This window comes from Cyrtonyx montezumae, unplaced genomic scaffold (genome assembly GCF_038088225.1).
Source record: "Cyrtonyx montezumae isolate F1298 unplaced genomic scaffold, pur_monq_1.0 scaffold_29, whole genome shotgun sequence".
NCBI classification, from domain to species: Eukaryota; Metazoa; Chordata; class Aves; order Galliformes; family Odontophoridae; genus Cyrtonyx; species Cyrtonyx montezumae.
Window position 1 is genome coordinate 6,412,013 of NW_027072033.1, and position 25,334 is coordinate 6,437,346.

The 25,334-nt window shown below is 46.8% G+C and overlaps 1 protein-coding gene across 1 annotated transcript; it reads left to right on the plus strand.

Moving 5' to 3' along the window:
• Positions 1-1,276: 1,276 nt before the first annotated feature.
• TOMM5 (translocase of outer mitochondrial membrane 5) lies at positions 1,277-1,978 on the plus strand. Its single transcript, XM_065740644.1, has 2 exons — positions 1,277-1,425; positions 1,505-1,978. The coding sequence occupies exons 1-2, from the start codon at positions 1,305-1,307 to the stop codon at positions 1,537-1,539; spliced, it is 156 nt and encodes a 51-aa protein (XP_065596716.1). The 5' UTR covers positions 1,277-1,304; the 3' UTR covers positions 1,540-1,978.
• Positions 1,979-25,334: the final 23,356 nt, after the last annotated feature.

A 25,334-nucleotide genomic window follows, 5' to 3' on the forward strand; every position in this document is an offset into this window, starting at 1 on the left:
ATGGGCAGGGGAGAAGTGCCAAAGCAACAGCTCCAAAGCACTTACCTGTGCCTGGCAGCCTGGCCTAAAACAGCCAGCTCACCAAGTAAGTGGTTCTTTCCAGAGCTTGGAATGCCTGAAAATGCCAGGATGTGCAGCCCTCCCCAGTTCTCCTAGGCCACCAAGCAGCATTCAAACAGGTCAGTCTCTGCCACCCAGGCTGTAAAGATCCACGAGGAAACGAGCTGTTGCAGTGTGCTAAAAAGTAGGGAGCTGTGGGCAGCCTTCCCTTTCGGTGACACAGCAGCTTCCCTCCACTGCATCCACAAGCCTGCTTACCCCCAGGCCTTCTTCCAAGCCCCTCATCTTTGGCACCTCTGCCTTTTTTAGAGTGCTAGCAAACCCACCCACCTAACTGCTCCACAGCATAGCTCCCACACCCTCTTTCCCCCAACCCTGCTTCTCCTCCCATAGGCAAAGAGGTTTGGCCAGCCTCATGCAGCTCCCTGCAGGGATCCAGCACAGGACTGGAAGAGGCAACGTGAGGAGCTACAAGAGCTGTGTCTCAGAGGCACTCAGAACATCTTCTTGCTCTACCATAAGCCCCAGACCTCTGCACAGTGCTGAGTGTTCCTGCCAGTGCAAAACCATCGCTGAAGCAGTGCTTGTGCCCCTGGCTCGCCACTATACAGCAGTAGGCAATGCTTCCAAAGCCTTCTATTCCCTGCTGGAGTGTGCAGCTTCCTACCTGCACGTGTCCAACGTGGTGAGTGATCCTGCTTGCCAGCATGAGCTGCACTGGCAGGGAAGAAGCCTGAGGGCTTCCTCTGTTCTGATGCCCATGTTCTGAGCCCATGGGACAGCATGCCCTGAGATGTTTTGTTTGCCTCGTTAACTGTGAAATTAATACCGAAACTATTGCTCCTCAGAATGCTAATGAGCTCAGAGAACTTGCAGACCTTAGAGGCACAACACCAGGAGCTGACCTTTCCCAGCGCAAAGCCACTCCGTGCTGCCGCCACGTGGCACAGCGGAGCGGAGGGGCGGGCTCAGAGAACGCCAACTGCCACGGAACGCCGATGAAGCAGAAAAGCGCGGAACTCAACTCCTATCTACCGACACCGCTCCTAGTGCGCATGCGCAAAGACAAACATGTCTTCGGCACGGCCCCCGCCCACTTACTGGTCGTAGCTGCCTCTCTCCTCGTGCGCATGCGCCTCCGCGGTCCCTGAGCCGTGCTTTTCCGTCTGCGGACTGTGACGTCAGCGTTCCTCTTGCACATGCGCATTTTCCAATTTCCGGCCCCGTTCTGTAGCGGCAGCAGCATGTTCCGCATCGAGGGGCTGGGGCCCAAGGTGGACCCGGAGGAGCTGAGGCGAAAGATGCGTCGTGACGTCCTCACCTCTGTCCGCAACTTCCTCATCTACGTGGCGCTGCTGCGGATCAGTGAGTGCACGCGGCCTGCGCCGGGCTGGCTGCTGGCGGGTTCCCCGGTTGCTTATGCTGTGCTGCTTTCTCATTCCAGCTCCCTTCGTTCTGAAGAAGCTGGACAGCGTGTGAGCTCTTTGCGAGTTGCACAGAAGACTCGGCTTCTGAAAACACAGCAACAGACTGCTTTCCCTTTGTTGTTAGCTAAACGTCGTTCCAAAGGCAGCCATCCAATACTAAATATTCCATAAAATGGGTGTGTAGGTATATTCATTCAGAGAGTGATAGCTTAGCAGGAGGTGTGGGGCACGTCTGACTTTTGTGCAGGTACTCACAGAGCACTCTGTAGCATCAGTAAGCAGTGTGTTACGAATGAACATTTCTGGTACTCTGAAAAATGCTCATATTTTTGTAAGAAGTGCTGGCACGTTGCTTTGTTGTGCGCCTACCTCTAAACTACGTCCTATGGCTATCCGTGTTACTGAACCTGTCTGTAAAATTTCTTCATCCGTGAATCCAGTGCAGATGGAGTTTCATTTGAAATAAATGGGAGAGCAGTTCTGTCACACAAGAGTCAATTCTTGTACTGTCGTATTTCTGCTAATCACCACATGAAGTAGAGGTTCTTTGTTAATATTTCCCTGGCTTTGTGAGGCTCACACTTTTCACCTTCAGTATCAGTTTGTATTGAAGAAAAGCAAAGGAGAATGAGAAAGATGAGCACGACAGTTGTGTCTTTCTCTTGTTTCTAAATATGTAGCTACTCACATGAGAAACGCAAATGTGTAGCCAAGACTCAGAAGTAAAAGCAGAGTTGGCTCACCTTTGTCCAGCAGGTTTGTCCAGCCTCATGGATGTTGTATATTTGCAAAGTGAAGCATGAGCAAGGCCGTAGTACTGTAATCTGAGAACTATTAACAGGATTTTAGTTACAGCAGATTTTTGTAAAGCCTGTCATACGCTGAATCCAGCTCTTGTCAGAATTAGAATTGCCATATACTAGTTGTTCAGGAGGAAGTGTTACTTTGTGCAGGGATTGCATGCAGTATTCTTACTTCTACTGTTGTGCTCATGCAAAAAGATTGGTCAGCTTGGTTTGCAAAGAGAGTTGTAGTTCCTCCTTCCTCGCTTTCCTCTCTGAGTTTGTCAGCTCCAGGGTTGATGCTTACTAGTATGTCTTGGCTTTAGATGAACCTGACTTGCCAAAGTAGGAGCTGTATTTTCATCCATTTTGAGTTACTTCTCTGTTCATGTAAGTCTGGAGGGATTAAAATCAGACATGCATAGAGATCTAGATGTTTCTGAAACTTGTACTTATTTTAAACCATTTTCTCCTGGTGTTAACAGAGCACCTGCATTTGCCTATAGTGGAGTTACTGCTTGTTCTTCATCTATTGGGTAGTTGCTCAGGTGGAGTCTGTTACCTTCATGGTCTGGTTTGGCAGGATGCAATGCCTGCAGAAGCACAGTAGAAATCTCGCAGTGCTAAAACTTTCTGTACAGCATGCCAGTCTCCCTACTAAATCCTTAAAATCATGCACATGGTATGCATTTTGTCCATTTGTAAGCACTTTTCAGGGCTTAACACAGTTGACCTGTGAGCAGTTCTGCATACCTCCAATCCTGAAGAAACATACTTGTTAAAAGGGGATTTGAATCGTCTGTCAGGAGCTCTTAAAGGCTGTTCTAGGGAAGTTTCTTTCAGGAAGATGAGAGATGAAGCCATCTGTTTATTAGAATTGGAGAAAATAAATTAGTATTTTTACTGACTTTGATTTTCTGCAGTCTCTAGTATGCTAGGCAGTTGCCTCACCCTAGACTGCCTCTAGGGGGGACTGAGATGCAGCAGGAGACTGAACGGATGTCACTGCACCCTGACTGATGTCTGCCGTCTGTTGCCTCTTCTGTGGCATGTCCTGTTAGTGTAGAGATACACTGCTGTGGTGTTGTGTCTCCCGCCCTGGAGAAACAGCTATGCATCTTCCAAGAGGAAGTGTGTATGTTGAGCAGATGGTCTGGATGGCAAGACAAGTAGTAGCAGTAGAGTGTAAGACTTAGTGAAGCTCAGAGCCCAGGATATTCTGTAGATACATTTTCTCAGCTGATTTTATAGCTGTTGACAGTAGGAAGAGAATAACTTTCTCCTCTCCTTTGAAATTAATATTAACAGAATTTTTATTTGTGCTCTGCATCACATCCATGTGTGATGCAAGTCCTAGTGCTGGGACCAGTCACTGTTAGGGGTCAAAACTTAAGGAGACCTCATCATCTGAACATCTTCTGACTGTCTGGATGCAGATTGGTTGGTTGTAGACTTATCTTGGTAAAGGATTTAAGTCTGAAAACAAAGAAAAGCAAGAAAGCAACTCTTACTGCTGTTCATGTGCAGTATCCAGAGGAAAAAGTTTTGTAGAATCAGACAGCTTCCCAAACAAGGTTTTGTTTAACGTTACCATAACAGGCAAGAGCAACTCATAATAGTGCTGCTTAAAGTTAGGGGCTTCTTTTACGTAAAGAAAGGTTGTTCTTGCAGGTGATTCCCTTCTGAGGGAAATAAAGGGCCCTATTTGTTGGCCAGATCCTTCTAAGTAGGGAAGTGTGCTGCCCCTCTGGGATTTCAGTCAGGGACATGACTAAAAACTTCCTGGCCTGGTTCATTCCTTTGATCATCATCCCTTCCTGATAATTCAGGTTGGCAGTGATTAAGTCGCTGAGGGAAGCCTGAGGACTATCTAAAGGGATTTCAGGAGCCTGGGGCACTTAGTTGATGGAGTGAGAGTACAGATGGGGTTTTCCTCTATTCTTTCAGTGGCATGGAAGAATACCAAGAGGACCAGGAAAACCCATCTGATAAATACATAGCTAAGAAGTTGGCTTGTGTCCAACTTATTATCCACACTCCCGAGTCCTTTTCTACAGGGTTGTGCTCTATCCTTACATCCCCCAACTTGTACTGATAGCAGGGTTTGCCATGATTCAGTGCAAGACCTTGCACTTGCATTTGTTGAACCTCTTGAGGTTCTCCTGAGCCCACTGCTCAGCCCGCCTATTTCTAGTTGGTGTCTTGTCCTTCCGGAATGTTAACCACACCACACAGCTTGGCATCTGCAAATTTGAGGGTGCACTCAATCTTGCTGTTGTCATTGATGAAGATACTAAACGTCCCACCGCTGACCCCTGGGGGACACCACTCATCACTGATCTCCATTCAGACATAGAGCCACTGTGCACCAGTGTCTGGGTTCAATCCTGCAGCTGATTTTTATCTGTTGAACAGTCCACCCATCAAATCCCTATCTTTCCAATTTGGGGATAAGGATGTTGTGGGGACTGTGTCAAAGGCCTTACTGAAGTCCAGATAGATGATATCAGTGTCTCTCCCCTCCTCCATTGTTGGAGTCACACCATTCTAGAAGACCACTATGTTGGTCAGACATGACTTGTCTTTGGTGAAACCATACTGGTCCTCCCATATTACCTCTGCTCTCTTCCACATGCCTTCACGTACATTCCAAGAGGATCAGTTCCATGGTCATCCTTAGCACAGAGGTGAGGCTGACAGGTCAGTAGTTCCCTAGATCATTCTTCCTACCTTTCTTAAAAATTTGGTGTGACACTGCCTTTATTCCAGTCATCAGAGTGACTACCATGAATGTTCAAATACCATAGAGTGGCTTGGTGACTACATCAGCCAGTTCCCTCAGGACTTTGGGATGCATCCCATCAGGACCCATAGACTTTATAGGTGTTCAGATTTCTCAAGTGATCACAAACCTGATTTTCTGTGGGAAGGACATTGCTCCCCCAGTCCACACCTTCAAATCCATCCACTCAAGGGATATATGAAGTACAATTGCCAGTGAAGATGGAAGCAAAAACCTTCACCTTGTCAGTTGTTACTAGCTTGCCCATGTTGCTTCTCAAGGGGGTGCACCCTCTTGGTGCTCCTTTTCCAGCTGGTGTACCTATAAAGCCCTTCTTACTCTTCTTTGCACCCCTTGCCAATTCCAGTTCCAGTTGGGCCTCAGCCTTACTGACTCCATTCCCACTCAGCCTAGCAGCCTCCCTGTATCACAGAATTGTAGGGGTTGGAAGGGACCTCCATAGATCATCAAGTCCAGCCCTCCTGCTGAAGAAGCCCCCTAGCCCAGGTTGCACAGGAAGGCATCCAGGTGGGTCTTGAACTTCTCCAGAGAAGAGGGCTGTTCCAGTGTTCTGTCACCGCTACTGTGAAGAAGTTCCCATACACATTTATACTTGTCCCACATTACCTGTCCCTGCTTCCACCTATGCATTTTCTTCTTGTGCTCAAGCAGGTTCCATTTCAGCCACAGTAGTTTCTTACCTTCCTTTCCTGACTTGCTGTACCTGAGGATGGACAGCATTTACAACCTGTATGGCAACTGCTTAGTCACAGCTTGAACCTCTGACTGAGCACCTGGGTGGTCAGCCTTGGGAACACAGGTGAAGGCAAGGTTTCTCTCCATCCACAACCTGCCATGACCACCATGTGGAGGGAGAAGCATGGCTGGTATGGTGTGTGTGATAGCAGGCACTGTCTGCCTGGCAATTGCTTCTGGCCAAATGGGAAGGGACCACATGGACCATAATGGATGGCATAATAGGCACTGCCAACCCCATAGCCAGCAGTGCTCACCTCAGTACATCCTCAAACACCTCAGAAGGAGGATGGACCATCAGGATACCACGAGATCTGCTGTGGTGACTTGCTGTTCTTTTCTTTGTTTTCTATCTATCTCCTTTTCTTCTTTTTTCTCTTTCTCTCCCATCTTTTAATAAATGAAGGTATGTTCTTACTCAGTCAAAACCTTGACTCCATTCCAAGTCTCACTTCAAAGAGATGGGATCAATATAATGAACCGCAAGCCTCTTTGCCTTGTGACACATTCTGAGACATTGCTTAAACACAGCCCTGTGAACTGAAAAATACGTAGCCTTGCTTTCTGTTTTGATACAGGAATTTGAGAACAAAAAAAAATCATCAATATTTTTGGTATATTTGCAACTCCATTTTCAGTTGACACAAATACATTAACTGTGCATTTTCAGTGTTTTCAAATAGACAAACACCTTGGGAACTCAACCACAATTGCAACTACTGCAAATAGTACTTAGAAATCAAATCTGTCCTGACTACTCTTTTTGAGATCTCAATCACTTCTGTGAGGGAAAAGGAAGGAACTCACCAAGGCAGCTCATTCCTCTTGATGGATATGTTTTGTGAAGTGTCTCTTCATACCTTGTTCTGCAGTATTTCTCCAGAGATGCACCTGAAGCCACCTGAAAGGACAGCATTCCTTCCCTTTAGGGAATATCAGTTTTCTCTAGTTGCTTGAACATATGCCAACAAGATATAGAAGTACCAGAAACCTCCACTGCTGGAATCAGATCAGGATGTTTATCACTGGTGCATACCAAAGGGATTTTTCAGCCACAGGGGAAGTTTTGCAGAGGCACAAGAGGGAGGCAAAGCAGATAATGCTGGAGCCTTGGTGCTACATACTGTGTTGACCCTTTCACCCCATCAACATAATCAATATTGATATGTAAGCTAATGGCTGTGTTTGCCTTTGTGCAAACAAAAAGAATTTCTCCATCTAGCCAATACATTTCAGTTTGCCTCTCTATAAGCTGTCTCTATGGGTTCCACTCAGTCAGTCTGACTGTGCAAAGATACATTTTCTGGGTTTCACCAAGCCATCCTGAAAAAAAAATGAACGTGACTGCCAATTTAAACTGAAGGAACAGTTAGTTTCCTGTCACACATACATATTCCTCCCTGCTGCCTGGGTTTGGTGTATGGCCATGTCATCTCTCCCACTGCGCATGTTAAATTTGGGGTGGATACAGAAACAACCCTGTACAAGAAGTGAGGGCAAGTGGTGCAGAAGCTCCCCACAGCCCAGAAGAGGCTCATAATGGAGCAAGCTGCAGCACATGGGGCACCATGGGGAGCAGATCTTTACATACAGCCCATGTAGAGGAGCCCAGAATGGAGCAGAGTGTCTAGTAGAGCTGCTTCTCACAAGGAATCCATGCTGGAGCAGTCCATTTCTGAAAGATAGACCCATGGTATGGACTTGTAACTGAAAAACTGAGAGAAAAGAAATGTGAAATACCACTGACCAATGTGTCGCTAAGAGGCAGCATTCTTATTACCAGATGCACAGAGGATCACTGTACCTAACATGCATACCTTGCTTTCAGACAGACAATCATGCTGAAGCTATACGTATGCATTAGATTTCCAAGAACAAACATACATAGTCATGTTATTTCTGAGAAGTAATTTGCGTATTTCTCAACCCCCTGCTCTTGCATGTTTGATGTCACTAGTCTCTCTTGGTGGTCCCAAGGACCTCTTTGGATAGTCTTCCTTAGTTGTCCTTTGGTAACCTCTTCCTTAGTTGTCCTTGGGTAACCTCTTCCCAGGAGGACATCGGGAAAACCAGCTGGCCAGGTGGTTAAGCCCATCAGTATTATCAATACCAGAAGGTTGCCAGGAGGAGGTAATACCCATGCTGCAACAAGGAAGCATAACAGCACAGGGAGCGCTGTCAGTAAAATGAGGCAACAGCAAGTCCCAGGTGAGACTTTGACCAGTGCTGCTGCTGAACAGCAAAACCCACGTTCCCCTGGTGGTCAGGGATGCCTCCACTGCTGTGTCTGGGGAAGAGATTTGAGAGACCTGTATACTTTTATGTAGAGCCTAAGCCTGGGTGTTGACCTTATCGTGTGATGATTGACATGAACATGGCCCAATCTGCAGAAGGCCTGTACAGCTGGCTGAAATGCCAGCATAACCAAAAATTCTAGAAATTCTGTGCAACTAGCAGTTATGCCAACCACTAGACATTGTAGATAATAAGCTGCACTGGTTATTATTTTTCTTTATGTAATAATAAATCTGAAGTTATAAGCATAATCATGTGACCAAGCCTCATTTTGTCAAGGATCCTTAAAGAACCTTCCTGTCATCTGTACTGTGACAGAGATGAAAACTAAGGATTGACCACAGCCCCATTCCCCATTCCCCTGCACCACTCAGGGCAAGGTGGTAGAGTGGATGAGGGAAAGCTGACTTTTGTTTGCTTTTAGCTCTCACTTCTCTTGTCTGTTGTAAGTTGGTGATAAATTACGTTAATAACCCTATGATGAGTTTTGCTTGCAACAGCAATTGCTGAGAAATCTTCCTGTCCTTATCTCAACCCATGAGGTTTTTTTATGCTGCATTTTCTCCTCTTTGGTTTGCTGAGGAAGGAGAAGTGAGAGAGCAGCCATGCGGTTCTTAGCTACTTATCAGTGTTAGACTACAACATGCATCTTCTGCATGCAGTGCTGAACAGGCAGACAAGAAGATTCCACCATCTAAGCTAGGACTGAAGAAAGCGAAAGAGCATCTCAATGAGACTGGGCTAGGCTAGGCACATTCATGTGATGCAGGTTGGATTTCCATCCAGTTTGTCTACTCAGATGGTTCGTGGATAAATCCAGCCATAGTACACAGTGCCTGGGACAGCTGCAATAGCACTGGTGTTCACAGAAGTCAAACCTCCCCCATCTGTAGTAACAGACATTCATAGGGGAACAGCTTTCCCTCCATTCAGTCTGTCTCTTCAGTTCTGCAGCAGGTAAAATCATTCCCATCTCAATGAAGAGACAAAATCTGTCAGATAGGCATCTTAGTATGCACAGTTAGAGCTCTGATTCTGACCTGACCAGACCTGAAGTCTGTTCCTTTCAACTAGTTCCAGCCAGAAGGTCTGGTAAGAATTGCAGCTCATGTCAGCTTTGTAGGCCCAGGAGAGTCAGCAGTTCCAAACACATCTCTCCAGCAGGACTCTTTCAGTGACTGTGAAAGGTGGAAGATGTCCTAGATTGAATGATAGAATCCGAAATGGAAATACCATTACTCCTTTTAGCTGTTGTAGCAGAGCTGTCAACTGAGCAGCTAATCTGAACAGGAAGCAGAATGGTAAAGAGATTAGATGGAGAGACTTTAGAAACCTTATTGTACTGACCTCTGTTAAGGACAAGGGAGGAGACTGCATAAATTCTTGTGCAGGAGTGCATTCAGCATAGTGCTGTTGAGGAGTGCTGCATCCTTCGCTGACATCAGAACTGTGGGAGAGGTATTATTTTTCTGCAGATCAAATAACAATAAATAAAGCAGTGTTCAAACTCGCAGGATGCTCTGGGTATTATCTAAACTGAATGCATAACATGGGGGAAGAAACACACCTGAACAGATTCTACAGCAGCTTAAATCTGCACAGTACTGTTAAAGAGAGCAGAACAATGCCAGCATGGGAGGACTTGTGCCCTCACTTCACCTCTGCATCACTGTAGGCACTGTGAACAGATACGCTGTGGGCCAGGAAGACATGCATTGCAGGGAGACAGTGGCAGCCACTCAAATAGGGCACCTTGGGTTGGGAGTCTCTCACTTCACAGCAGCGTTATGCTTTCACACAGCTCTCTGTCCCCTCTAGGTTCTATCTGTGTCTTTCTCTGTGTTCTGTTAGTGAGAACATCCCCCTGTGTGTCTCTGCCAGACTGCTGCAACTGGGTTGCTGGCAAAAAAATCATCCCTGGATGTTCATGCTGAACACAGCAGATTGGGAGAGGTGAAGGTGCTCCCTCTTCAAGCACCTAGGCCCAAGCAAAGCTTGATCTATTACTAGAACCTTCTGGCCAGGCTCAAATCTGCTTCCAACAAGCCAGAGGAGGTCAGAGTCTGACAGTCTCCTGTTCTGCTGATGCACCAGGGGGTTGAACACAGCTTTTGCTGTCTTCAAAAGGTTTAATGAACTAACAATTATGCTGTAGAGATCAAGAAAGGGAAATCTTTTTTCTCATTTGGGTGCATCATTTTAGGATGCAATTGCTACTCTTAAGAATGCCAGAATATAATGCTATACATCTGCAGCTTGGGTGAATTTGAGCCCTCTAGAGAAATACTTTCTGCTCACTTGCATCATTAACAGAAATGCCTCTTTTGTCACCTTCTCCTGTGTTACAAGGTATAAAATATGTGGGCTTCTTACTGACATCTCTGTCTTTGAATGTTGCTAAAGATGTAAGAAGAAAGTGAGAATTCTCAAGGGTAGATTAAAACCATGCAATTTGGCTCTCGTGTATTTGAACTTTTCATCTTCAAGGGTCCACTTGTGTATTCCTTGTCCAGTGATCTGAAATTGCTCCCTTAAAACTAGCTTGGTGAAAGGTGTCTATTTAGTGCGGTTAGGAACCCCTTCTTCAATGGACTATGCATCACTAGAGACCAGGGCTGTGCAGCGACGTGCCTGGTCACACACAGAGGGCTGAAGAATGAAGCTGTGCTTTCTTTGCTGAGAACAGAGAGAACTCAAGGCATTCCTGCAGACTTCATAGAGCCAAAAACCTGCAGCATGCAGGCATGACCAGGCAGCCCAGCCATGACAGAGAAAGCAATTCTGAGATGGGCTAATGAGGCCACTTAAGTTCTCTTCTCCAGATATGCAAAACTTGAGGACTTTTCTCCTTCATTGCATCTGTCAGTCTTCACCAGGTTCAGCTTTGTGAATTCTGAAGCCCAGAAATTCCAGAGCAATCTTCCGGGTCACAGAATGTGGAAGTGAGTTCTTAGGCTCAGCTCATGGCAAGAACAGGCTCCCAGAGGTTTGATATCTTTGCATTCCTCAAAACAGCTCTGCAAATGACCAGCAATGGGTTAGAAGCTTCCAAATACTGCTGAGATATTTCCTCAGATGGAAGGCTTTCATAGGTGAGTTCAGACACAATAAGGCAAAATGTCTCATAGCTTTCTGCATAAATGTTCCTCAGGCTTCAGAAACTTGGGATAATCAGAGAGAAGAGATCTGCATACTCAGCTCCACAGCACACAGATGCAGATCTAGTACATCTAGTAGTTTTGTATGGAGCTCTGATTCCTCTAGTTAGTGGGTTCTGCTTTTCATTCTCAAAACAGATAATGACAGATAAATTATTTTTTTAATTAAGGTTTTATTCCTTGTATAGATGGCTTTGGAAACCCTATCCATCAATACTAGTAAGGATAGAGGTATGATGCTAACTGTCTAGAAAAGCTGCATGAATCAGCAGTCGATGCAAAACTTGTTCTAGGGCACTTTCTTAGTTTAAAGTTATTCCAGTTACAGATGTCAGGCCCAAATCTTGTTTTTGGTGAAGTTCAATAATCACAAAACAGTACTGATCTTGAACAGTGCCAAGGTAAGCTTTTACTTCAGCAGAAGTGAAAAATAATCATAGTTTCTGCTATGGTTGTTCTGGGAGAAGGGCAGTTCTGCTATAGGTGTTGATCTGGGAGAAGGGCAGTTCCTGGGCTAGAAGCATAAAGAGCACCAAAGGTAAAGGCAGAAGGAACCGCACTGCAGAAATACTCCAGCTAATTAGAGAGTATGAAAAAGCAAAACCAGAAAGACACAAAACAGAAAAAATCAATACCTTTCAGTAGGCAACTCTTCTTTTCCTGCCCAACCCAGTGCTAAATAAAGGGCTGCAGACAGAAGCAAAGGAGTTTAAATAGAGAACAGGACATTTTTTACAGCAAAAACTGGTGTCAGAGAAGGAGAGGAACTGCTGACACATTGGGTATGTGTTCCTGTGTCCCCGGTTGTAAAGTGATGGGCAATCTCCAAGCAGACCTGTACCCAGTTTCTCTGTCTATATCAAAAGAAAGAGCACTGCACACTGTGCTATGTAATAAAAGCTCTTTTGCATACCCGCAGAAGAGCACAGAGAGACAATGGCAGGAGCAAAACCCCAATGATACCCTGTCCCATTGACGCCCAGGAGCCACAAGCCTATCAGAGGTCCATCTTCTCAAGCTCAAAGGAGCACAGGGACACAAAGGCAGACAAACTCAGATTAGGAACTCAGTGGAAGAGGCACCCTGCCCCAGGCCATCCCAGAACTGTCCCAGTAGAGCCATAAAACCCATCCTGAGGGGTCAAAGTCCAATCATCCTTAGGACTCTGCCAGGAACCTGAGACATATTGTGGAATGCAGGGGAAGAGCATCTCAGAATTGTGCAGAGCTTATGGAGAGCTGCTCAGGGCAGGAACCAAATGTGGGGAAAGACACACACTAAGGTGGCTTGTGGAGAACAAATGTGGAAAAGCATGAGGAAAGGGGATTAAATGGCTAATAGTGCATAATTAGTTTGCTGGTCAGTATGCTTGTCTGGCTATGCCCTGTGATCACCACAACTTGTCCTGCCTCCTTTCTGAACTTCACTTCTAGCTGTTTTCACGGGCTTTCTGGTATGGGAGTGTGTGCATGGGCATCAAAGGGGCTCGCGTGTCAGTGATGTGGCACCTGGAGCAGTGTAGGTGTGCCACTGTGTATGCAAGCTCTCGTAAAGATCCAGCTGGACAGGTAGATGAGGAGCTGGGAGGCAGTGATCCCTGGAGGTGAGACCCTGCAGGCACTGTAAGCAGTCCGTTTGTGCCCAGGAATGTACTGGTACGTGTAAGAAGCTGGAGCAGGGCTGAAGTAACAAGTTCCATCTCCACAGGCTCCTACAGATCTGCATTACAGCAGCAGGACTCTGCCCAGCAGCACCTTCTCCGTTGAAGCACTTCATGATTAGGCACAAACATGTTTAATGTGTCTCAAGAGGTCCAATAAAAATCCCCCAACAAGGAAGGCAGTGTGTGTGGCTCTGGAGGGACCCATGCTGTGTGCACAGGCACTACTGGGGTGTGAGCTTCTGGAGAGCAGCCCTGCAGGAAGGGACTTGGGTTGCTGGTGACAGCAGGCTCAACAGGAGCCAGCAGTGTGTTCTGGCAGTCAAGGGGGGGAAACGCTCCTTTACTGTGAGGATGTTTCTCACTAATGGATCTTCATGCTAAGTGCTCTGGAGAGGAGAAAAATGTGAAGCTGTTAATGCTGTTGGCCCAGACACTCAGCGAGCTGGTTGGTATGTCTCTGTGGGATGGCCACATTTATGTGCTGCATACCTGTTCTGTGTCTGCCTTTGGGGAGCATATTCTCAGCCTCACTAAGAGTTGGACCTGCAGCCAAGAGAGGCAGCAGCTTTCCCTCTCTCGTGCTGCTGGACTGGACTTCATAGTCTACAAAGGCTCAGCCCACCCGCGTCTTGCTTGGAAATACTGTGCAAAGCCAGAAAGACTCTCCCAAAAACACAACCTTAGCCGGCAGCACGGAATCACCTGCTGGGGAGAGAGAAGTCAGGACAGCCGGAGCCGAGGGGACAGACAGCGTCCCGGCTGCGCAGCGCTCCGCGCAAGCTGGGGACCGTCTTAACCCTCTGAACGGGCGAAGCCGCGGCGGGTCCAAGCGCTCAGCTCCCTACGGGGGATGTGCCGCTCACCACGCCGGCGCCCGGCAAAGAGCAGACGGGCAAGGCGAGCGGACAGAGCGAAGGGCCTAACCCCTAACCGCGCCGCGCGGGGCGCTCCGGAGCCGCGGCGCTGCGGGATATGTGGGATGTGCGGGCGCGGCCCCGGGAGGAGGTGCCCCTACCCCGCCCCTGCTCCGCCCTCCCTACCGGACAGCGGCTGCACCTGCCCCGCCGCCGTCGCAGTTCCGCGCTCGGCTCTCTGCGGAAGGTAACGGGGCGGCCTCTGTCCGGCGCGCATCCCCTCCTCTCTCCCCCCGCTCTCGGCAGAACCCCTCGGTCCGAGGGATGCCTGAGGGTCCGGCAGCTCAGCGGGAGTCGCGGCGGGAGGGCAGCGCGGTGCGAGCAGGGGGTGCGGAGCAGCGCGGCCGTCGGGGCGCTCGGGAGCGATGGCTTCGGCTGGAGGAGGTGTTGCGGTACGCATCGCGGCCGCCTTCGCTCTCCCTTGGCTATTTCTTGCAAGCCGTGCCAGGAAAAGCCTTTGCTAATATCCATCTTTCAGTTTGGATATTGGGAAAAATTTCTTCTCTGAAAGAGTGCTCAGGCACCAGGATGGGCTGACCAGGGAAGCAGTGGACCTCCACTCCTGGAGGTCTTCAAGAGATGATGGCACGGAGGGATGTGGTTAGTGGGCATCATGGGGATAGGTTTGGGTCGGACTTGATGATCGTAGAAGCCCTTCTCCAACATTATGATTCTGAGATAGAACTGGAATTAGTAACTGGCTTCAGCAGCTTCTCCTGTTATGCCTGACAGTGAAGTGCTAGCAGCCTTGAACGTTGAGGTCCTTGAATGCATATCTCTGCATGTAGGTTGTTCGGTAGTTTCTGACCTAGGCGTACACCAAACACCATGAGCTAGTTTTCTTTCCATAGGATGGAGCTATAGTTGCTTCCACAAAAGAAAAGCCTCAGTCGTAGAACTGAGCTGATGACACCAGCTTTCTAAGCACAATTGGAAAATATTAGGTGGAAAAATTTGCAGGAGGTTGAGGAAGGTAAAGTCAGAGTGGCTTTAGCACATAGGTGACAGATGCACTGGTCTGCAGAGGTCATTTCTATGTCCGTGGCAATGGTGTTGCTTTGTCTCTGTGCAAAACTCTGCACAGGACAGGAGGTGGGATCAGGGAGCCATGTGTGTTTCGCTGCGTGGGCAACCTGTTCTGAATGTACGTGCTGATCTCTTCCTCACATTTTACTATCTCCCCGCGAAGCCACATCTGTAGCTTCCTTGTTGAATATGCACTTAACTAAGGCAGTGGGAAGCTGTCTGAAGTTTCTCCTTCCCGGGAGATTTGTGTGTCAGATTTACCAGTTTGTGAGCTGTTGATAAGGCTGAGTGGTCCAAAGGGGCTTTGTGACCAGAAATGGCAAGGAAACTTTTTAATCTCAGAAGCCTATTTCTTCTGGAGGAGCACACCTGCTATCAGAATGATATGCAGAACTGGAGATGAAATGGTCATCAGTGTTCATAGAAAGCCCTCAGTGAACCACTTCTCGCATTTTTCCTTTGTTGCTTTGTTGTATTCATTTTCACGTGGGTGCACTCTGTAACATGACAAAGAATGAACTGCTAACAGGGCTATTATACTACCTGATAAAAATCAAAGCAGAAGCAAAACTCTGGAAGCCTGCAAGGTGGAATGTCATTCTCTGCATAAATTCTGTGTGATTGCAGCCAGAGAAGCACCTTGCCCTTGCTCCACCTCCGCTTTTCCAAATTCGCCAGTGCAGCTCTGGTGAGGCTCAGACACCAAACTGGGATAGAAGACCAAAAACAAAGGGGCAGTGGAACAAACTAAAGGAATGAAGCACAGTGGAAAGGGAGAGGATGTCCCTGTTGGGCAGATAAGATGGTAGACATTGCCATGTGGCAACAGACCTTTCCTGGAATGAGAAGAAAGGCAGGAATGTTCTGGAGAGGAAGGAGCTTAAAGGAAGTTGGTAATCTCTTCTGGGAAACGGCAGGTGAAGTTTGTTTCTACCAAGGTCTCTAAGGCACAGGCTATGCTGGTTACGACTGCTGTGGGAGAGGGTGGTTGGGCAGCAGAAATGCCAGCTTTTGAGTGCTGCTGGGCTGGCAGCCATATGTAGAGCTTGCTATACAGACTTCTTTGCTTCCCTAGTTTGCCTTTTGCTAGCAGGTTCATGGCACATGCTTCCAAGTATACCGCTAACTAATGTATCCTGATTTCACTTCTGTATTTTAGTACATTACTGCCTGAGCAATCTGCTAGCAAATAGAGCAGTGCCTTTCATGCTGTTCAGCTACCTGCACTGTAATGTTTCCACAAAGCCTGGCATTGTTAAAGCTGAAGACCAGGTCCTAGGCTTCTTGTGCAGTGGCTCTACATGCAGCATGAAATTCACAAGCCAGTATTGTTCAAGAGCATGCACTTCCACCTTACTTCATTCACAGCACTTGCCAAAAGACTGTGCAGAAGTTGTTTTCCCACATACAGTCCTCAAGCATAGTGAAATCATAAGTGCAAGATCACCTCCAGATATGGAGGAGCCTGTTGCATTGCCTGTCCCAAGCTTGTCCACAATGAGGCAAGTCTTCTGCACTAACAGTGTCAGGAAGACTTTTGAAGTACTCCAGAGTGCTGAGCTCCAGAGACATGTTTGTGGCTTGAAGGTCTGCACCACGACATGGAGACCAGCGCTAGGAGGTATTGTTCTGCACTGAATTGTTTTTTTTGTTTTGTTTTGTTTTTGTTTGTTTGTTTGTTTTTCCCTGATGTGCAAATTGCAAGTGGAATGAAGACATTGCTTGTGGTAGCTGCTTGATTGCATGTTGGTTGAGCACTGGGGAAGGGAACCTGAGTGCACTGAGCTGAAAAGAGAGTTACTCTTGGAAAGCCAAGGCAGGCAATTAGAGCATTCCTAATATACTTGTCGTTCTTGTCCACACAAGTCTAGTTTTAGAAGTGAAGGCTGATGAGAGTCATTGTTTTTTCTCCTTTTTCTCCTTGCACAGTATCTTTATAATTTTCTTCATTTTGTGTGTAATTGACCATGAAGCTGCTACTTCTCCCCTAGGGCACTTGCTGATATGATTGTTATTTGGTGCCTGAAGTCTAATGCATATATCCACAATCTTGTCTTCTAAAACTAAATCAGACGTGAAGCCTGTGAGGTCTACAAGAAAGTTCTTAAACTGTTGCTTCAGAAAGAAAGCCAACAGCTGGCAGTGTCATGCAGCTTGGCTGGGGTGGGCAGCAGCCAACAGCTTATGTTCAGCAGTAGCTTCTGGCCGGCAGTAAGTGACAGTGACTATTTCCGCATGGTCAGCTTGCTTTTCTGATGTTCGTTCCTGTTCTCAGATACATTTCCGCCTCCTTGTCTCTAATTGGATTTTTCTTCAGGATTCCAAATGACAGTGATTCTCCAGGCCTCTTAGGTGGTGGGTACTCTAGATAGCTGCTGTGGATGATGTAGCTCACTGGGACCTTCAGATTCGTCCTTCTTATGATCAGCAGCTGCTCTGTTCCTTCTGTTCTGCTGAGGCAGGTCTCTGCTCACGGGCTAGGCATGGAAGGCACCCTGCCTCAGCTCTACTGGTTCTAAGCAGTACTGGGTCTGTGCTCCAGCAGCAAACAGCATGTCTGCAGGCTGAGTGGGTCACATGAATTCATTTCTCTGCTCCATAGATGCTTTGTCCCCAGGTCATGCTGCTCCACTGGGCACTTCTGTTGTAAAGAGAGGTGTGTCTTCAGATATCCCCAACATTCCTGGAAGTCCCCATCTGCATGCAGTGTTTGCATCAGGCCAGCTTCACTAGTGGCAGGGCCTGCAGTATGATCTCCTCACTTCCCTGGGCTGCCAACTGTTCAGTACTGCTGTGGTCAAGACTTTGCACTTAAAGCAGGTGGAGGGGGTTTTATTTTTCATTTCTTTGATTATCTTCCTGGCAGCAGCTGCTTTTAGGCTTCCATTAGGATTAAAAGGCAAGGAGGAGTGATAATTCTTTCCATGATATTAAAAAACAAACAAACAAACAACAACAAAAAACAGAAAAGCTGAACAGTGAAGATCTTTCCATTTTAGATGCAAAGTAAAACAGGAAATATTGCAGCTTGAAAGCGCTTTAGGGGGGGCTGGAGCACATTGTGTTTCTGACACAGACTGCTGAAATGTTTCATGGCTTTCTTCCCACATGATTTCTCAGCTTTCCTCCTTTCCAATTATTCTGGGAGGAGGACTCCAGTGTTAAGCAGTGTGGCTACTGGCCCATCCTCAGAGCCAGGGCAGCCTCTGACCCAGTGGTCAGGCCCTTGCCAGCTGAGCAGAACAGAGTGCAGCAGCCAAAGGGAGGCATCTCTGGGCTGATGGGTGGATGTGGTGCTGGCTCCTTGCTTGAGCTGTGCTGTACGATCTGTGCAAAGTACTTTTGTTTTTTTGGGGGAATGTAAAACCCGTGGTGCCCTAATAGCTATATGAAAAACTGATTAAGTCTGTTTGATGCTATTGCCTAAGTTAGTTAGTGACAACAGCTGAGAAGCCAGAACTTACTCACATGACTGCTGAAAGTATGGCAGTCAAATGATGATTGCTTGCTTGAGCACCTAGAGAAGGCTTGTGCACGCTGGAGCAGGAATTAGATGATGATGGGCTTGCCTGGTGTTGCATAGCAGACCAGATCATGTTTCCAGCACAGCACAGGTTTTGTTTCTGGCTACACATGGCACCAGATGAGCCACAGATTGTACAAGGGACTGTATTGGATGTGATGGTGTGGCCTGTGACTCAGTGCACACTCACAATCCTCGTGCTTTTCATTTTCTGGGTCCTCGCTGCGTTTCCTTGGCATGGAGAAGCTGTGCAAAAATGCTCAGAACTGTCACACCGAGGGCATCAGCTCAGCTGCGGAGTCTTTGTTGGAAGGCTGCTCTGCAGTACCAAAGAAATTATAGCCAGGTGATCAGGCAAGCAGCTGACATAAGGATACAGAGGATAATCTAAATCCTGTTAGTGACATCTGGCAAGGTTTGTATGATTGTGAAAGCTATAACAGTGACAGCTCAATCTCTCTGAAATGATGATGACAGCGTGGCCCTGGGAGTCTCTGGTATCATATTCCTGGCAGAGGCTTTCTTAGGTTCTGGTGGGAAGGTTTGATCCTGGTCCTCTGATACTGCTTTGTCCTCTGATCATATCTCAGAGAACATATTTAGAAACTAGTACATGGAAGATTGTAAAACACTGTTTTGTCCCAGTGTCTCATTGAGGGTGGCTGACCTTCTGAGGCTGTGCTGCAGAGACACCCAGTCCTGCCAAATGTGTCTTATGGGGCAGCCCAGACTTGCAATGAAGTATGTCATGAATTAGCTGAGTTTGCTGCTGCCTGCCCGCCTGCCTGGGAGGCAGAGTGGCATTACCCTGCAGTGCTGCTTATAGGAGAGCAAGAGTTTAAGGAGCAGGGATAGACATCACCAGTTCCACTGATAGCTCTGACCTGTAGCTGACCCATTATATGACCAAAATCCCGGGTCTGGTCAACAGAGGCAGGAGTTTGGCTGTATGGGTCCTTCCCTGTTCTGAACCAGGATCCACCTGGTTCTGCACCTGATTGCTCCTCCAGGTGCAGAGTGCTCCCCTGCCTGAGGGATCCTGGAATGCCCCCCAAGATCTCCAATGTTTCCCCAGAGTTAGGAGTGTTCATTAGTTCTGATGAACTCAGTGAGTGTCTGAGCAGAATCCTTCTTTTTGTCTCTGAACACTGTTGGAAAAACTGGGGCAGCTGAGGCTGAGTGTGAACTAGAGGATTTCTCAGCGCTGTTCTCCATGCCAAGATGATATGCCACACTGCAAAAGAGAGTGCTACTGCTCCACTGTCTGCTTCCTAGATCAGTATGCAGCAGACAACTGGTCGCTGGGGAATAGCATGTCTGGTGAGCTGGAGCCTCTGCAAGAACCAGCCCTGCTTTGTCTCTGAACTGCAGTCTGAAGATCAATCATTCTCTGGTACTGAGGGCTGCCTGCAGAAGCCTTTCCAACCACAGTAGCTGATGTTGGGACACTAGCAGGATCACAGACTTGTTTACATCATTCTCTATCTGCCATGAGAAGGCATCAAAGGCATGATGAAGTGCGCAGGCCTGTTGTATTGGTTTTTGTATTGTCATTTGTTGTTGTTTTTTCACAACTTATTCTGTAATGTGGCTTCCAGAGCTGTAGAATACAATATCTTCATAGCACTGCATGCAAGGTACAGACATCTCTCTTCTTTCTCCAGGGGAACTGCTGAAGTTCAGCATCATTGGGATTACTTTGTAGCCCAAGAGATCTGATCTGGAAGTAGCCATCCATCAGAGGATAAGAAAAGAGGTGGAACATGGACACTTAATTAGCTCTTTGAGTGGTGATGGTGCCATCAGTTCTGCTTTGGGGGACTCTCAGCAGCCCCACAGAGAATGATTTGGAAGAGGACTAGGCTATTTTAAGAGCTAGAGGGACATCAGAGGGCTTTCCTAAAGATCTGAGTGCTCAGGTTTTGACCATGCATGAGAAGATACCTTTGATTTAAACAAAAAGCTGAGGGGAGCAGTGCAGAGCACCATATTTACAGCACCACAAATTTGTACTCCAAACCTAAATGCTTTTCCAGTCAAGGGAGGCATGTTTAGAACTTGTGGACACCACTGTGAAGGAAGCTTTCTCCTCAGCACTGGGGTCCCTGGCCTGCTTGAGTGGCCAGAGGCACTGTTTTGGTATCTTCCATGGCCAGGCAGTCCTGTGTACATGTCAAGGCTTTCTGTTCACATTGTTCAGTGTTAGGTGGAGCTTAGCTTCCAGAGATGATTGCTGTCATGATTACCTCTGCTTGTAAGCATTGCTTCAGAGTGGCTGGGAGGCTGGCTTGGGGTTGGGAGGAGGAGGAAGACTTGAAGGCCTTTCCTCCCTCAGTAAATACGCAAATGAAGTAGGAATAGTTCATTAATGTTTGCGTAGCTGGACTTGCTCCCTAACCCCACAGAAAGTGAGTTGGAATAATTGGGTCCCACCTGCCAAGTCTGACTTCATTCTGCATTGGCATCATCAGCAGAGCTGGCAGCTGGAGTGGTAAGGCAAACTGCAATTATCTGCTTTGTGGGCAGTAAAATATCTTCTACAAAGAAAGAAAGTGTCTTCGTTACACTGCATCTGCCATAAATACACGTATTCTCAAAGTAGTGTGTGTCACAGCCGCTCATTCCCAGTAGTCAGAAAAAATTTATGATAAATTTAGCCATAAATTTAGAACAAAAGAATTGAATTCTTCATTTGCTTCACAAGGATGTATCTAGGATCATTTATCAAGGGTGTTTTTATTGCCACAGTGAAGGTCAACTGCATTCTTTTCAAGGTTCAGAAATTCAAATAAACTCTGAAACCTCAGCCATCAGCACCACTCCAGAGTGGGCACTCAGGGAACATCTGTGTGAGAGTGGCTGATCTGTAATGAGTTGGGATGGGAACTTCGAAGTTTTGCATATGAGTCTTATAGATGCTGCTGCTCATTGCCCATAGCTGGATGTCCTCACATGTCCTGCAGAGCCCTGTAAGAGCCCTCAAGAAATTTTGGAAGCTTTGCAGAGAGGTTCATGTGCAAGGGAGCCCTTAGAAGCAGAAGAAAATAATTTTGCTGGTGCTGTCTTAGTAGTATATGCCATTGCAGGGTGCCAATCTGGGAAGGGTGCAGTAGAAGAGCAAAGGCTGCCATCCCACACAGTTAAAACTGTTAGACATTGCAGAGCTGCTTGCCACCAGCACCATGGTGCATGTGCTGAAGTTTGTTGTGTGGGTAGTAAGAACCTGAGTCACTGGAGTGCACAAAGTTCAAGTCCTATGTGATCAGATCCAGGCTGCCCTTATTTGAAGCAGGGGTAGAATGTATGAACCTTCTTTGCCAGTGTGGTGGCCAGAAGGGAGGCTGTGGGAAAGGAAGCCTGTTCACAGCCAGGTGTGTGGTGTGGGAGGGGACTTCTGCTGCTGTGGCACAATTCACAATGCTGGTGAAATAAATTTACTTAATTTATTTAACTTACTTAATTTATTTATGGTGATTACTTGAGCACTTACGTTTATTCTTTAAGCTTTTTGCCCTTGTCATGTAGGAGGCTTTCTCCAGAAATTCCATGTTGTGAGGAGCAACAAAAGAATAGAGGTGATAGCTTGTCTTTTCTGCAGAGAAGGAAAATGGGTCAGCAGTAGAGGATGGACCTGCTTGTAGGGGTAACAAAGCACCAGCATGTAACTGGTCTTGGTGCATCTGTAGCTGAAGCTGCAGACTTCTCAGCATTCAGACAGAGGGAGAGCTTCTTGGGGCAAAGGAGTGGCATGGATTTTTATTGTGTTGCATAACAAAAAGCAGCCAAGAGAATGCTTAGCTTGAATTTTGTGACCTCTTCTGTCCGTTGCTATGTGGGTGAGAAGTGAAAGGGGCCATTATGACTTCCAGGGAAGGAAGGAGTTGTCAGTGAATTAAGAGGACTGGAGGAAGTGCTAAGGAATAGAAATTCGGTTTGTGTTCAGACAAAATTACCATGTTTCATCTGACAGCTTCCACCCATATCATTTATATCTTATTGTTCTGGTATGAACTTAATAATATTTTCGGCCGCAGCGGAGCTTCTGTGGTGGACCATCAGCCACCATCCTCTGCATTGTCCCACCATTAAATCTCACCATAAAAGAAGCCCACCATCTGGGCTTGTTGTCTGAGTAGAAGACATAAGAGAAAAAAAAAATCTGGGGACATACAAATCTTGCAGTCTGAGCAAAAGACGGTGTAAAAGGTGGATATAAAAGTTCTGTTTCTTTTTCAATATTTGAAATACAAAAAAAAAAAAAAAAACTTTATGACCTATCATAGATGCAGACATTTTCTGTTTCATTTTGTCTCTCCTGCAGCCCATGGTATTTTCCAGAATTTGAATGAATAGTCAGAGTGGTGTGTGGCTTCACATTTTCTGTAACTTGAAAGCCACAATGTTAAAGTTACAGATAAGCTGTTTTAATGGGGGAATGGTAGAGTGATCAGTTGAATTTGGGGTCTGGAAGCTGACATGGCCTCTGCATCTTAAAAAGAAGTAATATTTTCAGGTGTCATTAAAGTCACAATGAATTAACTATATCTGAGCCAAATGTTTCCAGTGTCACAGCTCAGTAGAACTAAAAAAATTATAGGATGGTTTGGGTATAAAAACACAGAATGGATGCTGAGATGATCTAGTTCCAACCTCCTGCTGTGGGCGGAGATGTCTTCCACTAGACCAGGTTTCTGAGGGCCCCATCAAACCTAGCCTTGAACACCTCCAGGGGTGGAGCACCAGCAGTTTCTCTGGGCAACTTGTGCCAGGGCCTCACTACCCACTGAGTAAAGGATTTCTCCCTAACATCCAAACAGCCCCAGTTCTCTCAGTCTCTCATTGCAGGAGAATTGTTCCAGCCTCTTCCACTAGAAATCTTTGAAGACTGGAGGGAAGGCAGTATCACTTTTATATTCAAGAGAGACAAAAATGAATAGCTGAGAAACTACAGACTGCTCAGCCCCCCTTCCATCCCTGAGAAGGTCATCACCATCGTATGGCTCATCCTGGCAGCCACTTCCAGGCATCTGATGGACAAGAGGGACCTAGCATGGATTCATGTAGAGAAAGTCATGTTTGACAGCTTGAAAAGCTCCTGTGATGAAATGGGCAGCCTGATGGATGAGGAAGAGCAGTGGGTATTGTCTGTCCAGACTTGGTGGGCTGCTCCCACCAGCCTTGTAGAGAAGCTGCTGATGGGTGGATCAAGAGCTGGCAGAATGGCTGGGCTCGGAGAGCACTTATCAGTTGTGCAAATTCCAGTTGGTGGACAGTAATTAGTGGTGTACATCCGCAGTCTGTACTATGAGTAGACCTGTTTAGTACCATCATTACTGATCTACATGGCAGGGTAGAATGTACCCTTGCCAGCTTTGCAATGACACAAATCTGGGAGGAGTGGCTGGTATGCTAAAGGACTGTGCTGCCACTCAGCGCTTTGACAGGCTGAAGAAATGGGACTCTTGGGAGCCTTCTGAAGTTCAACAAAAGGAGGAACAGCACCAGGCACCAGGGCATGCTGAGGCCACTCAACTGGAAAGCAGCTCAGCAGAAAAAGACCTGAGGTCCTGGTGGACACCAAATTGAACATGAGCCAGCAAGATGCCCTTACCTTCAAGATGGTTATTGGTTTTCTCAGCTGTGTTAGTTAAAGTATTGCCTGCAGACAAAGGAAAGTCATCTTTCCCCTCTATTCAGCACCACTGAGGTGAATCATGATAATACTGTCAGAACAACTTGAGTGGATACAATCTGAATGACAGGAAGCTTGCATAAATGCAAGCTCAAGAATGAAACACGGGGGCCACAGAACTTGTTGTCAAGTGAAGATAATAAAGTAGAATAGATGTCCTGGTTTTGAAGATAAAATGGCAAAGCAGATGCCTCAGCTCAGAGTAACATCAGTGGGAACCAGTTTAGGCTACCCCCCCTTAAAGGTTGGATATTTACAGCAAAAATGACTATTAGCTTTAATCCCATAACCACCAGTGATGTTTTTTCTTGGAATGTCTGTCCATGTCCTTGGAATGTAATGAATATGTATATGCTTTGCCTTTAAATATATAGTCTTTTCTCTCTTCGGGTTGCACATTTGGTGAGTGATCCCCATGCACCCAGCACTGTAAATAAAGGGAATACTTGCTTGACATTGGCATGTGAAGTTACTCCGTTGGTTTTCTCAGCTTCAGAGGCCATACCTGGAGTATCACGTCTAGTTTTGTGCTCCCCTGGGCAAGAGCTGTTGGAGAGACTCCTGCAGAGGGGCAGGACCATCTCTCCTATGAGGAAAAGCTAAGGAGCTGGGACTGTTCAACCTGCAGAACAGAATGCTTGGAGGGGGACTTTATTGTTTTTTCTAGATACCTGATAGGAGGATGCAAAGGGGATAGAGCCAGGCTCTTTTTGGTTGTACCCTGTGGCAGTGCAAGAGTAAGTGGGAACAGACTGCTCAGGAAGTTCCCTCTGAATGTCAGGACTGTGCAGGTGACTGAGCAGTGGCTCTGGTTTCCCAGAGAGCTTGTGGAGTCTGCCTCCTTGGAGATATAAAGCTGTCTTGACGTGGTCCTTGGCAACCTTGCAGTTTAGAGATCTCAGTCATAGGAAACCTCATTTTTTCCTTCTTGAGAGAGCTGAATCACAGGATCCACAAACCATGAGAATGGACTGCAGAGATTGATAGCTCATTCTCTGCTGTTAGCAGTTAATGCACTTTAACCACCACCGTGAACTACACTAATGCACCAGGTAGGGGAGATAGATGGGCAGGAAGAACCATTGTGAGCATTAAAAGTGTTAACATACTCCTTGAAAGCATGGGATTTCCCCAGGGTGCTAATTGATTTCTTTGTTACAGAGGAGTTGTGAGCTGGTAATTCTGAACAGTGTCTAGAAGATGTTCTTGATGTTTTGTGATACTGCTTTCCTGTTATTTCTGTCACTTTCAGATAA